General features: G+C 40.3%; 3 protein-coding genes across 3 annotated transcripts; 1 reads left to right on the forward strand and 2 right to left on the reverse strand.

Annotated features, from left to right (window-relative positions):
- Positions 1–307: 307 nt before the first annotated feature.
- On the reverse strand, positions 308–7,327 carry LOC134187336 (protein NEL-like). Its single transcript, XM_062655449.1, has 7 exons — positions 7,206–7,327; positions 6,557–7,053; positions 5,778–5,883; positions 1,938–2,204; positions 1,790–1,866; positions 1,668–1,728; positions 308–745 (listed from the first exon to the last, which is right to left on the reverse strand). The coding sequence occupies exons 1-7, from the start codon at positions 7,261–7,263 to the stop codon at positions 534–536; spliced, it is 1,278 nt and encodes a 425-aa protein (XP_062511433.1). The 5' UTR covers positions 7,264–7,327; the 3' UTR covers positions 308–533.
- LOC134187335 (interaptin-like) lies at positions 7,310–8,972 on the forward strand. The gene is made up of 3 exons (XM_062655448.1): positions 7,310–7,509; positions 7,574–8,659; positions 8,724–8,972. Exons 1-3 carry the CDS (start codon positions 7,380–7,382, stop codon positions 8,876–8,878), a joined length of 1,371 nt encoding a protein of 456 aa, XP_062511432.1. The 5' UTR covers positions 7,310–7,379; the 3' UTR covers positions 8,879–8,972.
- Positions 8,893–13,290, reverse strand: LOC134187337 (transaldolase-like). Its single transcript, XM_062655450.1, has 5 exons — positions 13,190–13,290; positions 12,957–13,080; positions 12,857–12,896; positions 12,193–12,392; positions 8,893–9,608 (listed from the first exon to the last, which is right to left on the reverse strand). The coding sequence occupies exons 1-5, from the start codon at positions 13,284–13,286 to the stop codon at positions 9,068–9,070; spliced, it is 1,002 nt and encodes a 333-aa protein (XP_062511434.1). The 5' UTR covers positions 13,287–13,290; the 3' UTR covers positions 8,893–9,067.
- Between the last annotated feature and the right edge of the window lie 967 nt (positions 13,291–14,257).

Raw genomic sequence — 14,257 nt, forward strand, 5'->3', positions numbered from 1 at the left:
GTGAGGAGCGACTAATATTATTTGGTAAATTATCAGTGTTTTAATTGTTGTTGTAATGAGGTCAGGTTAGCGTGCACTAATTGTACTTTATCACTATGCCTCCTTAGCACGCGCTAGATCAAATTACTCAAACGTTGTACGTTTGTTTCCAACGCTCTTGTAGATGGAGTTGCATGCTCAGATTGATAGAATTAGTTTGTTACAGTCGAGAACCCAAGCTGTGAAATGCTAGAGTATGTTAACACTTGCTGGTCACGTGACATAAGACACTTGCTCCGCCTTCTGCGTAGCACGTGACCAAATATAACAAAACTTATTTTTATTGTCAGTAGGAAACTTGAATCTTCAATCATTCATAACACTCAACAGAAACCGAATTCCATTGCAAATACATCATCAACTGCTTCAATTTAACTACACACTGTCTCATATCATATTCATATATCAATTACTTCCGACTGCCTACAAAGTACACAATGACCGTGCACAGAAATTTGTCACCCACCTGACAAGTAATGTCCGGTACACTACAGTTAGCCTGAATTCGAGCGGCGGAAATATTCACTTAACGCAATATTGTAATCCGCAAGCTTAGGATACATCACTGTCGTGAATCTATTGCACTGTCCCGTATGTGGATGAACAGCCATATTTGAGGGACAATGTTTGCACTTTTTGCCTGTGCAGGTGCATATGCAGTATCCTTGATTGTCCTGGCACTGATGCTCCTCACAGCAATGACAACCTACAATAATCAATAATTATTAATTAAAGTGTGTTGTGTGTGTTTGCCGTGTGTGTGTGTGTGTGTGTGTGTGTGTGTGTGTGTGTGTGTGTGTGTGTGTGTGTGTGTGTGTTAGTCTCGCGTAGTCAAACCCCTCCCCTTTTTGATATCTACCGGCAGGGAAGGGTTTGGTGAAATTGCACACAAGCAGTGGTGCCAGGCATACGCCCACGTCTTTCCAACTAGTAATTAGATGAAGGTTAAGCTGACAGGTGATAATTACTGGAAACATTCTTCTCTCTCTGTTGTCGACGAGAAATCACTTGTTGGAAGGCTTACAACAATCAATGGACAGACTTTACGATAGTATGGTATTGTTTTTGGTATAGGGCATTTAGTTAGCTACGAATTTACGCAAACTGCGCACTAACCTCTGCATAATTAATTATTTCGACCTGCCGTGCCATCTCCTCGATCTCTTCCCGCAATCCTTGAATTTGCTGATCTAGCCTAGGAAACGAAGCAAGCTACGTTCGGCAATGTATCACAAACAGGCTCGATCCAGCTGCTTCTATCTAATCAGCTGGTCCACAAAAGAATGTCCGACTAGTTTACACTTGCCAAGATGTCTACATTGCTTGAGTATTGCGAGAGCCGTTTCTTTTTCTTTGTTTTGCGTTTGATGAAAAGAGACTCCAAGCACAAAGCACAACAGTTCGGATCCATTGTGTAACTAACAATCAACTTGCGTGGGGTTGATTACACGTTTATGTTAATGTGATTATCTGCCACCCGGAAGTCAGTGGCAGCTGGCACCACTACTTGCGTACAATTTCACCAAACCCTTCCCCGCCGGTAGATATCAAGACGGGGAGGGGTTTGGCTACATGAGACTGTGTGTGTGTGTGTGTGTGTGTGACATAGAATCGCAGTCGCTGACAACCTGGCTTTGGTTCCGACTGTGTGTTATTCCTTTGCGATACACAATCTGTAATCTGTCCATTCTACAATACATAAGATCAAAGTCAGCATAACACTCGTTGACACAAACGTCTTACAACCCACCAGACAACGACACTTGTTTTGATCTTCGTCAACTGCTTGTCCGTGGTTCACGTTTGTGTATACTCCAACACAGTTAGCTACAACAGTCAAGAGCACAATGTCCTAACATACATACATACACACACACACCAATGGTAAAGCATCTGACCTCCACATGAGGGACAAAGATCATTAGGATTGTGGTACAAACTCTCGCTGGCTGAGCACGTCACCTTCCTACACGAGCAGACCGTCTCCCCATTGACGCATTGGCAATCTTCCTGTCCTTGGTCCCATTTCGTTCCGTTGCTTATTCGAAGGTTTCCGTCTGTACAGTACTTTGCACACTCGCAGCCGTCCCATTTTTGTAGAGTTCTGTTCAGGTAGGAGACTTCGTCTCTAAGCACACGCAGATCGGTCTGTGCATCCTTCAAGTCTAAATAAACATTCGTAGATGTGAGTGACAATGGTAGAGTTAAAGTTGTAATAATTAATTAATATTATATATTATATATAAAAAATAAATATAAATTTAAAAATAGACATATTATATAAAAATAAATGAAATAAAAAATAAATATAGTAAAAATAAAAATATAAAATAATGTATTAAAAATTAATAATAAATGAAATAAATATTTAAAATAAAAATAAAAATAAAATAAAAATAATATATTTAATAATAAATAAAAATATAAAATAAAATATTTAATAAATAATAAATAAAATAAAATAATATGTTCAATAATAAATAACAGTGCTTCTGGGATCTACTCGGATCCTTCGTAAAGTCATGTCTTCTGTCTAGACAGCCATGATGGTCTAAGTACTTCTGAAGCAGGGTTTGCTTCCGGTCCTTGTAATAGACTTCACAAACCAGACTGATCTGGTTAAGCACGGCACAATAATATAAAATAATATATTTAATAATAAATAAAATAAAATAATATATTTAATAATAAATAAAATAAAATAATATATTTAATAATAAATAAAATAAAATAATATATTTAATAATAAATAAAATAAAATAATATATTTAAAATAAAAATATAAAATATATTTAAAATAAATAAAAATAATATATTTAAAATAAAAATATAAAATATATTTAAAATAAATAAAAATATAAATAATACATTTAATAATAAATAAAATAAAACAAAATATAAACAAATAAATACATATTATCTACATTTACATTTGGTTGGCTTGGTACACAGTATAGCAAGAGCATGTTTCAAAATGCAGTCGTCCTTATTGCAATATTCGATGTTACTGTAGTCTTGTTGTACAATTTTATGGACATTACTGGGGTAGCTAAGTCACGCTGTAGTCACACATCTCGGTGATGTACAATAAGCAGTTGCACGCGCGTGCACACACACACACACACACACACACACACACACAGAGTGGATATAAAGTAAAAATTTTGGTTGGACATCGTGCTTGATCCAACATTTATATTCTACGCATTCAATTCTATTTGATTTCACAATCATTGTAACTATCGACATAAACATTTAGTTCAATTTCATATTTGTCACATTCACTACTGTACTTATTTGTGATCAAAATATACACATAAATTTGGCTTGTTTGCTGTTGTTCTGTTGCATTGTTATTGATCATGATGATGACGGATGGTTGTTGTGGAGGCCATGACTCATTGTAACTAAACTTTTATTATATTATTTAATTAAGCAGCAAGGTCGTAACGTATTACTGTAATGACACGAACTGATCAACAGATGAGCAAGCTAATCAAGAACATGTTGTTGTTCAACAAACTACTTAGTTACCGGCACGTGGCTCTCCCACCGTTTGTCCTATTCGACTGCAGCTCATGCAATAAATGGTGCTTGGGACAATAAATGTGAAATTGCTCTAGAACGTCATTTTGCGCTCACGATTCTGGAGATCATCAACTCTGTCAGATCTTCCCTGCTGCTTCCGTCAGTTGTCTGGACTTTTGAGTCGCTCATTGATTCCCTACCATCCATGCAATAAGTAATTATGCCTTGCCCAATCATGTACGTATGTCCGATCAAAGCAAAATTGTGGTCGATCATGAACACCAGTTGGTCGGTCAATGACCGATGACCGACTGTTATATTCCACTCTGCACAAACACACACACACACACACACACACACACACACACACACACACACACACACACACACACCACAGCAAGACAAACCACTCAAACCATCCTGTCGACCATGCAACTGCATAACATCCAAAAACCAAATTTGAATTTCCAGGGGAGGAGAAGGAGGTGAAACAGAAAGGTCGACCCATTGCATAACCAACAAGAACATCTAATGACATGGTTGCAGAAAACCACAAAATATTTGCAAATCACAAACCAGCAATCATTATTTAAAGCAAGACAGTTGATTTCGTCAAAGGGCAGAGCATGCACTCAAAACGATCAAGTCTAACTACACGCGCATACTACACTGAATGACAGTCTACTCACTGCTTCAGTAAATGTTACAGTTATTGGTAACACTTTCTCACCCCATAGTCAATGACAATTACATGTATACTCCCAGGGGTGTCCCCAGATTTTGGTAAGGCAGGGAAGAAATTGCTATAACTACGCCCATTCCAATTTTGTGGTGGTGGGCTCCACGAAAGCTTTGGTGCGGGTTTGCTTACCCCTGAGATGCCACAAACTGTTGTCATGGAATAAAGAAAGTTTCTCTCTGTCTTACTTCACTGTGCTTGACCACATGGTAGCTATAACAAGCCTTATAGCCACTGGAAAATTTCCAGACCTCAAGAAGCTGAGAACCTACTAGTAGTATAGTAGTATAGGAAATTAAGGGCCAGATATCTACAGAATCGTTTGTTACCGTCAGATACTGACCTACATAGGGGGCAGTGCTGACAACCACTGTTGATGTTTGAGTATCTAGATTACAATAAAGTTCATGCCATATGGCAGTCTTTGTCCTAATTAGTCTTATCTTCAAACCAAGCATCCCAGGAACTACTTGTTAGTCTCAAACAACAAATACAAGTCCATTATCTTCATAGCTAATCACTGTCTGCTCGTGCAGTAAAGTATGGTGGGCCTGTGCCAAGTGGGAGCCAAGCCAAGGGAAGGGGGAAGCGCAGTGCCTTTTGTATGCTGGAACAGCCGACTCCAAACAAATAAACATATAATAAATTAATAAATTAATAATATATTTGACCTTACATGTCCCGACCAAAAGCACAAACAAATTACACACTAAAGAAAGGCTTTCCCAAAACTAATCCATCTGTTGACTACACCACTGGATACTGTAATCAACAAAATTTCGTAAGCATCTAACTTTCATAAATTTCGTAAGCAATCTCAGATTTACTAAAGTTAAATGCTTAACAATTTTGTCCTTCTCGGGTTTTTATGACACTTCATGTAATCTACAAATAATCATCACCTGTCACGCGTGCCAGACAGATCTAGCTTGTGTACATGTGAGGCAGGACACATGCCTGGGCAATAGCAGATATTTACTGTTTTGACATGTCCGCACATAGACACCTGTGAGATACTGCTAGGATGTGCATGCCTAGGCATTTAATTAATTACACATGGTGCTGTGGTTTGATTTTCTGTTGATTTTGTGTTGACCTGTGTGCACAGAAAAGTGGCTATGTTCATCAACGCTAACGCAAGTTGGCTGCTTACCAAATTGAGAATTTGGACACTTACAAAAGTTTTCCGCTTACGAAATTTTGTTGATTTACAGTACACTTTTAGTGTCCTGGATCATCAAAATTTAACAATAAAAATTGATTGCCCAATCGGATGCGGATGTTCAATACTTTGGTTAAAACCAAATCCTGCAAGGTGCAACTTTAGCCAGACCATGTGGCATAGCACAAGAAGGAACAAATTTGAATGATTTCTGCATGCCACATTGCGTGGGAGTTTAGGAACCAGTGGGAGGGTACTGTACAAGCAGTACACCACAATCATTTCCTATTCTCATCAAAACAAACCAACCTTGCATCACTTGCTTCACATCAACGCCACTCGGTATCCCACAGGAAGACTCGAGACACTGGGGCAGCGCCTCGACAAACTCGGAATTAAACAGCAGATAAGCAGCCTACACAAACACATCAAAACTCAAACATCTATTACAATTGCAACCATAGTGTGTTATGTTTCGATTTCCGTGATACGAGGAAATAAATTAGCTTAGAGTACAAACCTGTGTTCAGACTGGACTGGGTTTGATTAACTGGTTTGTCAACCTAGCACGCTATCGTGATCCATTGTGGTTGGAGCAGGATTCTCTAGACATGGCGTCTGACAACAGAGTTAGAATACTCAGCATGACAAACGACACAACAGCTTGGTACTCCGTGCCAGCACTGCGACAGCGACGAAAACGACGTCATCTGTCATCTTGCACGCGCTAGATTCTTGCTGTTGACGCCCTGCCCTGTTTCTAGCTGCCTCCACCACAGTAAGACGATGATTTCCACTGCTACTCTCGTAGCTATGCGCTAGGCAGACTGCTACTCGGGTTACTAGGCGCTAAACAGCTAGAAATGTTTTGCTAGCTCCAAACCAGACTCAAGTAACCGAAAACCTTCGCAAGTACGGTTTGCAAACCCAGCGCAAACCAGCATTCCCTGGGGCAAGTGCAACGTTTAGCACTAACTCAATAACAAGCTCAAATCAATTATGCTAGCAAGCTCAAACCAGCTTCGCAAACCCTAGTGTGAACACACGTAGTACTGATGGTGTGCAAGCAACAGCAGACTTATACTTACCTCTAGACGCGAATGAGTCGCACAATTTGCGCCCTTACTGCGAAACAGCGCTTCGTAGTCGCCACTAGCGCTAGCCATATCGATTGCACCTACATGACGACTATATATCCGGGTGCAATTGACGTTGAGAAGTAGTTGCTCGTCGGCAAACATAACCGACAACTCGGAAGTCCTCCCACTTGGTATGTCATAGTAGAACCTCTCCGCCTTCACACGCTTACGCTGCTGAAACCGGATAACGACCTGGTGCTTGTAGGGTAGGATCTCTACGCCTACGATGGGTCGCCTGCTGCCGTCCGGCAGAGTGGGGAAGAGCTGGAAGCGCGTGATTGTCTTGAAGCAGCTGGTGTGAACGAAGCGAACGCGAAGAGTGAAGTTGTCGCTATTGTCGAGGTGGTGGCTCAAACGTTGGCGGAAGTTCGATGTTCCTGACGATACGCTGGCGTTCGACGGCGTGGCGAGTTGCTTCAAGAGAGGCATAAGGCTGACGGTCGAGCCTGAGGAGATAATTAGAATTAGAGTTGCCACATTGATGTACACACGCACGCACACACACACACACACACACACACACACACACACACACACACACACACACACACACACACACACACACACACACAGTTGTTGCAAATGACTGGTGTATTACCATTTACTGTCACGATGCCGCATATACAAAGTGAAAAGACCGCGAGTTGAAGACTCATCGTCACCGTTGTGGCTTCGTCGAACGCGAACGCTTTACTGGTTGACTCACAACGATTGCGCTATTGTAACCACTAATTAAGTAATTAAGTGCTTACGCCCACGTGTAGAATCGTTGATGTCAACGCCGACGGGGTCAGCAACTAGGTTGTCGGTTCAGGACGTTTGTGCTTGTCCCCGAGGTATGATGTCATATCAGAGTGTCGCGGTTCTCATTTTTAGCGTACTCATCACGACTGGAACGTATGGTGAGGGCCCACACGTGTCACGTGACCTTGGTGTGGTTTGCAGTGACGGTTGTATGTGCGACAGGCGGTGACCCGGAAGAGCGGAGTGATAACGATTGCCAACGACGACTTTCGGAAATAGAGAAGCAGCTGGAAATTCAAGGAAAGGCGCGGGCAGCGGATGAGGAAGAAATCACGACAAAGCTGAATCAAAATTTCAGTGAAGTGCGGCAGAAACTTGTGGACGAGAACAGAGAACTGAAACGAAAGCATGAAGAAGAGGAAAAGAAACGAGGCGACGCGGAGCGTCAGTTGGAGGAGACAAAGAAGGAAGCGAGTGACTCCTGTGACCGGCAGTTGAATGACTGGCAAGAGAAAGTGAAAGTAGAGAATGAAAACTGTCAGAACTCGTTGGCGGACAAAGATAACTTTTACAGAGAAGAGATGCGCAAGCTGAATGTAGAACTGGAACGTGTGAGAGAGACTCATACGGAAGGAGACAAAGACAGAGAGACAAAGGATGGTCAGATATCAGAACTAATGACTGTAATAGACAATCTAAAAAATCAACTACAATCCAGTCAAGACGAAAATCAAAGGTTGACAACTGCGCAGGATGATGTAGAACAGATAAGACAACAAATTGCGTCAGAGAAGGAAAGAGGTGACCGAGCCGAATCTCAGCTAAAACAATCGGAGGAACGAACTCGAACTCTCGAGCAACAGGTGGCGGCCAGTGGAAAGAATTCTGAAGAAAGCAAGAAGCAGGTTACGTCCCTACAACAGGAGCTCACCGTAGAACAAAAGAAAGTATCAAGTTTGAATGGCAAATTACATTCTACGACGACTGAATTAAACAAACTGAAAGAGAAGGATAAAGATTTTGAGGTAGAAGTCGAATCGTTAAAGGAACAATTGACTACTATTCAGGAAGACAGAGACAGTCTTGAAGACGAAGCCGAACTCCTTAAGTCTCGTGCAGAAGTTCAAGCGTCAGAAATCGATGAACTGAAGAGTAAACTCACAAACAGTAGCGAAGATGCTGCTCGATTGGAGGAAGAGAGGGACACGCTGGCAGCCAGACAGGACGACGCCTCTCTGAAATTTAATTTAGCAGTTGGTGTAATAGTAATACTCCTAGTCCACGAAGTCTTCCTTTTCTGCAGAACAGGTAATAGAATTTGTATAAATATGGAGCAGTTACGATTGTTGAACTCTAGTTTATCTTGTGGCAGGTGGCAAGAAAGCTAAAGTAGACAAGACGAAACCAACAGACAAGGCCAAGACAGCAGAGAAATCAAAGGCAACAGAACAAACTACGACATCAGAAAAATCAAAATCAGCAAACAAGTCGAGCAAGAGAAACAAGAAATCGAACAAAGACAATTAATGATGCCCACGCCGTAGAATTAGCTAGCCATGTATTTCAATCAGATCAAAGTCAGTCCCAACCCCACGACTGACATACAAGGTCATGATCCCAAGTGAAACTCATTCTAAAAACACGATTGAGCCAAATTGGCACGACGGCTAAAATCTATTCAATCCACACACGCTCATCATTCAATGCAATTGAGTGTTAGGCTTCCAGCAGCAGCTCCCTGATCTTGTTTTCCAGCTTGACTTGATCGGCCGCAAACTTTCTGATGCCTTCAGAGAGCTTGTCGTTGGCCATCGGATCCTCATTGTGCAACCAACGAAACGATTTCTCATCTAGCGAGATCTTCTCAATATCAAGCTGTTGTGCAGCCTCCGGAGACAGCCTCCTGACAACCGGCTCCGTCGATTCCTGAAGGTCTCCCAACAGACTAGGACTGATCGTGAGAAGATCACTTCCCGCAAGGCTAGTGATCTGACCAGTATTACGAAACGATGCACCCATAACGACCGTCTTGTAGCCAAATTTCTTGTAGTAGTTATAGATTTTGGTCACAGACTGAACGCCCGGGTCTTCGAGAGGCGGATACGATTCGACCCCGGTGTTCTTCTTGTACCAGTCGTAGATACGACCGACAAACGGGGAGATGAGAGTAACACCGGCTTCGGCGCACGCGACCGCTTGAGCAAACGAAAACAGAAGCGTGAGGTTGCAATGAATTCCATCCTTCATTTCCAGGTCTCTAAACCAAAGACAATCAAGTACAGACGAATAGATAGCATGTATTAGTGCACTTTCACATAACAAGTGTCACCAAACTATACACTACCCCACTGCTCCTAATGTTTTTCACGACTCCAAAATAATTTAGAATTTTTACGAATCCTAATTTTTTGAGCTCTTGATGTGCATGCAATTAGTCTTTTTTATTAATGTTATTTTTAATTTATTTTATTTTAATTTTTGATTTATTTTTAAATAAATTTTAATTTTAAAACTTATTATTTTAAAATTAAATTTATTTAAATTTTTGATGTAATCATTTGTTTGTTTATTCCTTCAAACTGATTCAATTCTCTAAACATCTAGTTGGCATCTTGAGCTGCACACATCATAAGCAAGCTGCACACTTCCGTCTAGCTGCCATTTTTTCGGATGTTTCATGTGCATGCACATGCGCAAAAACCAAAGGCCTGGACAACCGACAATTTTCAAGACCAAAATATATTTTTCTGTTATCCTGTTTTTGAAGGCAAAATTTTTGAAAAGAGTATTACTCAAAAAACATTAGGAGCAGTAGGGGACCTGTAGGGTATTACGAAAATGGAAAGTTAGACAGACGTATAACGTGATAAAAAGAGGACAAATTACAAGTGTCCATGATAAAATCCGATTTCTCGAGTTGCTTTACTGTTATCCCTACTTGCTCGTGTTTCGATATCATGCAGGCACAATAAGCAATTGCTGCGAAGTTGATCTCTCTGTATGCTGTCATCGACGACACACCGACTGTCAACTAACAATCTGTCTCAAACTGTGGGTCCCGTTACTGCTGGTTTGGCCTCGATCTGTGCCACATTGAAAGCTACTGTTTCCATTAGGTATGTCGTCGACTACAGCACCAGTCAACACATCTACATCTAGTATCATGTTCTTGACAACTGCTCTGGTTATCAGTTTAACTCATTAATTAATATCCAACAGGCTCAAATTCCATCATATAGGGAGAGGTTTGTGTGCCATTGACATATGGCCGGGCTGTCTAGGTCATACTAGAAACGAATGTTGCCATCACCGATCGTCATATTCGATATTGTGCCTTCCATTACGTACACACACAATGTGAGATGCAATGCAACTTGTACCGTTTCTTGACTAATCTACATCCCATTATGACGTACACACCCCTTAATCGAACATTGCCAAGTCTTCTAATCACAGGGTATGTCCTACCCTACCCTGTATGTAGGGATTGCCACAGTTGTGGGGCATTCTGGGGCATGGCCATCTTTTTGCCCACCTGTTATGTCTAGGGTCTCCCTCCAGGATGATGATAACTATGTTTCAAAAGGGTTAGTAATTAGAGCTAAAACTAAGTTGTTAGACTGTCCAGCCTACTGGCATGCATACATAAAAAATGTGAGTAACAAATCTCTAAAATCGATAGAACATTATGCAACAGCAAAAATATGCCAGAGATGACTGGCTAGGTCGTTGTTACTGGGATTTTGAAGGACAATGAAAGTAAAGCATTTCAAAGTGTGGCATGTTCAGACGACTATCTACCAACTATCAAAACACTTTCTGCACTTCATCCGACTGTTTCTCTGACAACGACGAATACTTGGCATCCACTGACAATTTTAGTAGTGAAGACAACCTTAGTTAATGGTCAGACATTACAAAATGGTAATCTTTGTCCCGGTTACCTCCACACTTACTATCTTTAGGGACTCCTTAAAGGTGCCTGGCCACACCCTTACTACTTACAGACTGCGCTGCGATTAGAACAACTATAGTAACACATTTCCTCCATTATATGTACACAATGTTGTTTATAATCATGGTGACCATATATACATATAGACATCTTATAAACATAAACAACTTTATAGGTCCATGCACCCATGGCATACTTCCGAGTCTCACAGAGACAAGCTCATTCCTTAGTAAACTACTAAGTTTCTAGTAGACAGAGAAACGTTAAGTCAGTTTTGCTCAAAAGTGACAAAACAGACCAAATCTCAACAACCTTACCAACATGCCTAATACAATACTCAGAATACCAAAGTACTTGTTGTAGTTGGTATTGTTCAAGCTAGATAAATGAGAAACCTCATGAGTGTAGCCTATTGACCTTTATGGCCGGCCAACAACACAACCATTAATGACCATTTCCGAGTCTACAATGTCTATCAATTTCTGCATAATTTTTTATTATAGTGACTAGAGACAAACCTGTACCACTAATATACAAAGCTTTCTCGGTGTCTGAAACAACAATCATGCAAGTACTGTACAGGAGGGGTGTACTACGACTCAAGTAGCAAGCACAAAACAAAGATCCAAAAATGTGCAAACAACATAACCAAGTTGTTCCATATTCACTGAGCAACTACACAATTAGGATAGCAAAAGATTACTTAACTAATGAAAACAGCAGGGATGCCTATGCTTCGGTAGGCAATCAACTGGGCATTCAAAGGTCAGTATGACAAACACACATGCATCTACATGCACACACACACACACGCACGCGCGCGCGCGCACACACACACACACACACACACACACACACACACACACACACAAACCCATACACATACCTTGCTGCCTGTATCCCTTCCCACGTAGAGCCCAGTTTGATGAGAATTCGGTCGCGCCCAATGCCCTCGCTCTCGTACAACTCAATAAACTTCTTTGCCTTCGCAATACTTCCGTCGAAATCGAACGACAAGCGAGCATCCACCTCGGTCGACACCCGACCCGGAACGAGCTTCAAAATCTCAATACCAAAATTGACGAACTAAAACATAAATAACAAATATAAATAAAGATATAAATAAAACTGGAAAAATATATATATATATATAATCTAAATAAAAATAAAGAAATTAATTAAAATAAATAGATATATAAATGTACAGTATAAATAAAACAAAATATAAATATAAATATAAATTAATAAAAATTAATTAATATAAATAGATATATAAATGTACAGTATAAATAAAACAAAATATAAGTATAAATATAAATATAAATTAATAAAAATATAAAATTAATTACTAAAATATAAAAATTAAAAATAAAACATAAGAATAAAATTAAAATCTAAAATCCAAATAAAAATACATGGTTTTTATTTATATTTTGTATGTATAGTTTATATCTATAAATAAAAAATATTTTATCAAGAGGAAACCACAGCACATCAAGGGCGTCCAACTCTGGAATCCACTTCCGGACAGTAAAGGCCGGTTGGCTTACCAATTTGTCCGACGCCGCAGTCACTTGCTCGTTCAAGTCACTAAACAGAGAAAGACAGAGTGCAGACTATCGACCCGACAATGTGCTCGGATGCTCGTACTCTGAAACGGATTTGCCGTATTTGACAGCGTCCTTCACCAAGTGTTGATACTGAGCCTTCTCGCTGGCCGCCAGAACAAGCGACGGGTTGGTGGTCGCGTCGGTCGGTTTGTATTGTGCGATGACTAGAGGAGGGAGGTGGGAAACAGAGTTAGAGATGTGCCGGTGGACGGTACGTGGCTAGACGGTGTGTGTGCGACCGCTCGCTCTGTGCATGGGTAGGGTAGACCTTACGGTCGAAGTCTCCCGTATCGGCGACGACGACGGTGTACTGCTTCAGTTGCTCCAAAGTCGAGCTCATGTTTCCTGGACTGCAGAGGCAAACGAGCATGCGCACATACACCGCGAACAGCGTTGAACGAGCGAAGCGAGTCGATTAGCTAAGCAAAGAGGGATGACTCAAACCAAAGAAGTTCACGTTTTTTGCAATTTATAAACTAAACACTTAATTAGTTTAAAAAATGATAGGCACTTATATTTAAATAGCGTAATTTCAATCTCTCAAACGAATGGCACTAGAGTCTAGACGTTCTAATTAATTAAAACAATTTTTTTGCAATTTATGAGAGTAGTATAAATATAGAATATGTAAAAAATTAATTAATGATTATTATGAAGTAGATAAAGAACTTTGTTACTAACTTTTAAAAATAAAATTTCGTTAATTAATAAATGTAGTTTAGTCTCTATTTTAAACTGTACATGTGTAGCAAGTTGGGCTAACCTTTTACAAGAAAATCTAGAGCAACTTTTGGATTGGTTCAGATAAAAGTAGTTCGTAAACAAGAGTTGACAGTATACACCAGCCCTGCATGTTTATTTTGTAAAAGACGTCGACGTCGTCTCTTTGTCAATGCATGTGCTAGAAAGCTTTCAGATCTTGGCCTGCAAATATACATTAATTAATTAAGTTAATTAATTAAATTGTTAATTAATTAACTAATTAGAGAAATGGCAGGCATCAAAGGCCAATATTTTACTACCCCGATTGTTTAGATAGCACTAGATTGTAAACAGTAAGTTCAATATTTGAGATGGCATTACAGATGTGTAGGAAGATTTGAAACCGTGTCAAATTAATTGGAATCTCTTGACATGTCACAACATCTTCTCACCTTTGGCTGCATTCATTGTCAGTGTCGATTCTTTGCTCTTACTGACTAAAGCTTGATGCCCGTACAAAGCATATTAATTTGGTATTTGGAATTGGTGGTCACAACAAACACAGACAGACAGACAGACTGACAGATTGACAGCCAGCCAGCCAGCCAGCCAGCCAGCCAGCCAGCCAGCCAGACAGAC

Source organism: Corticium candelabrum, chromosome 11 (genome assembly GCF_963422355.1).
Source record: "Corticium candelabrum chromosome 11, ooCorCand1.1, whole genome shotgun sequence".
Lineage (NCBI taxonomy): Eukaryota > Metazoa > Porifera > Homoscleromorpha > Homosclerophorida > Plakinidae > Corticium > Corticium candelabrum.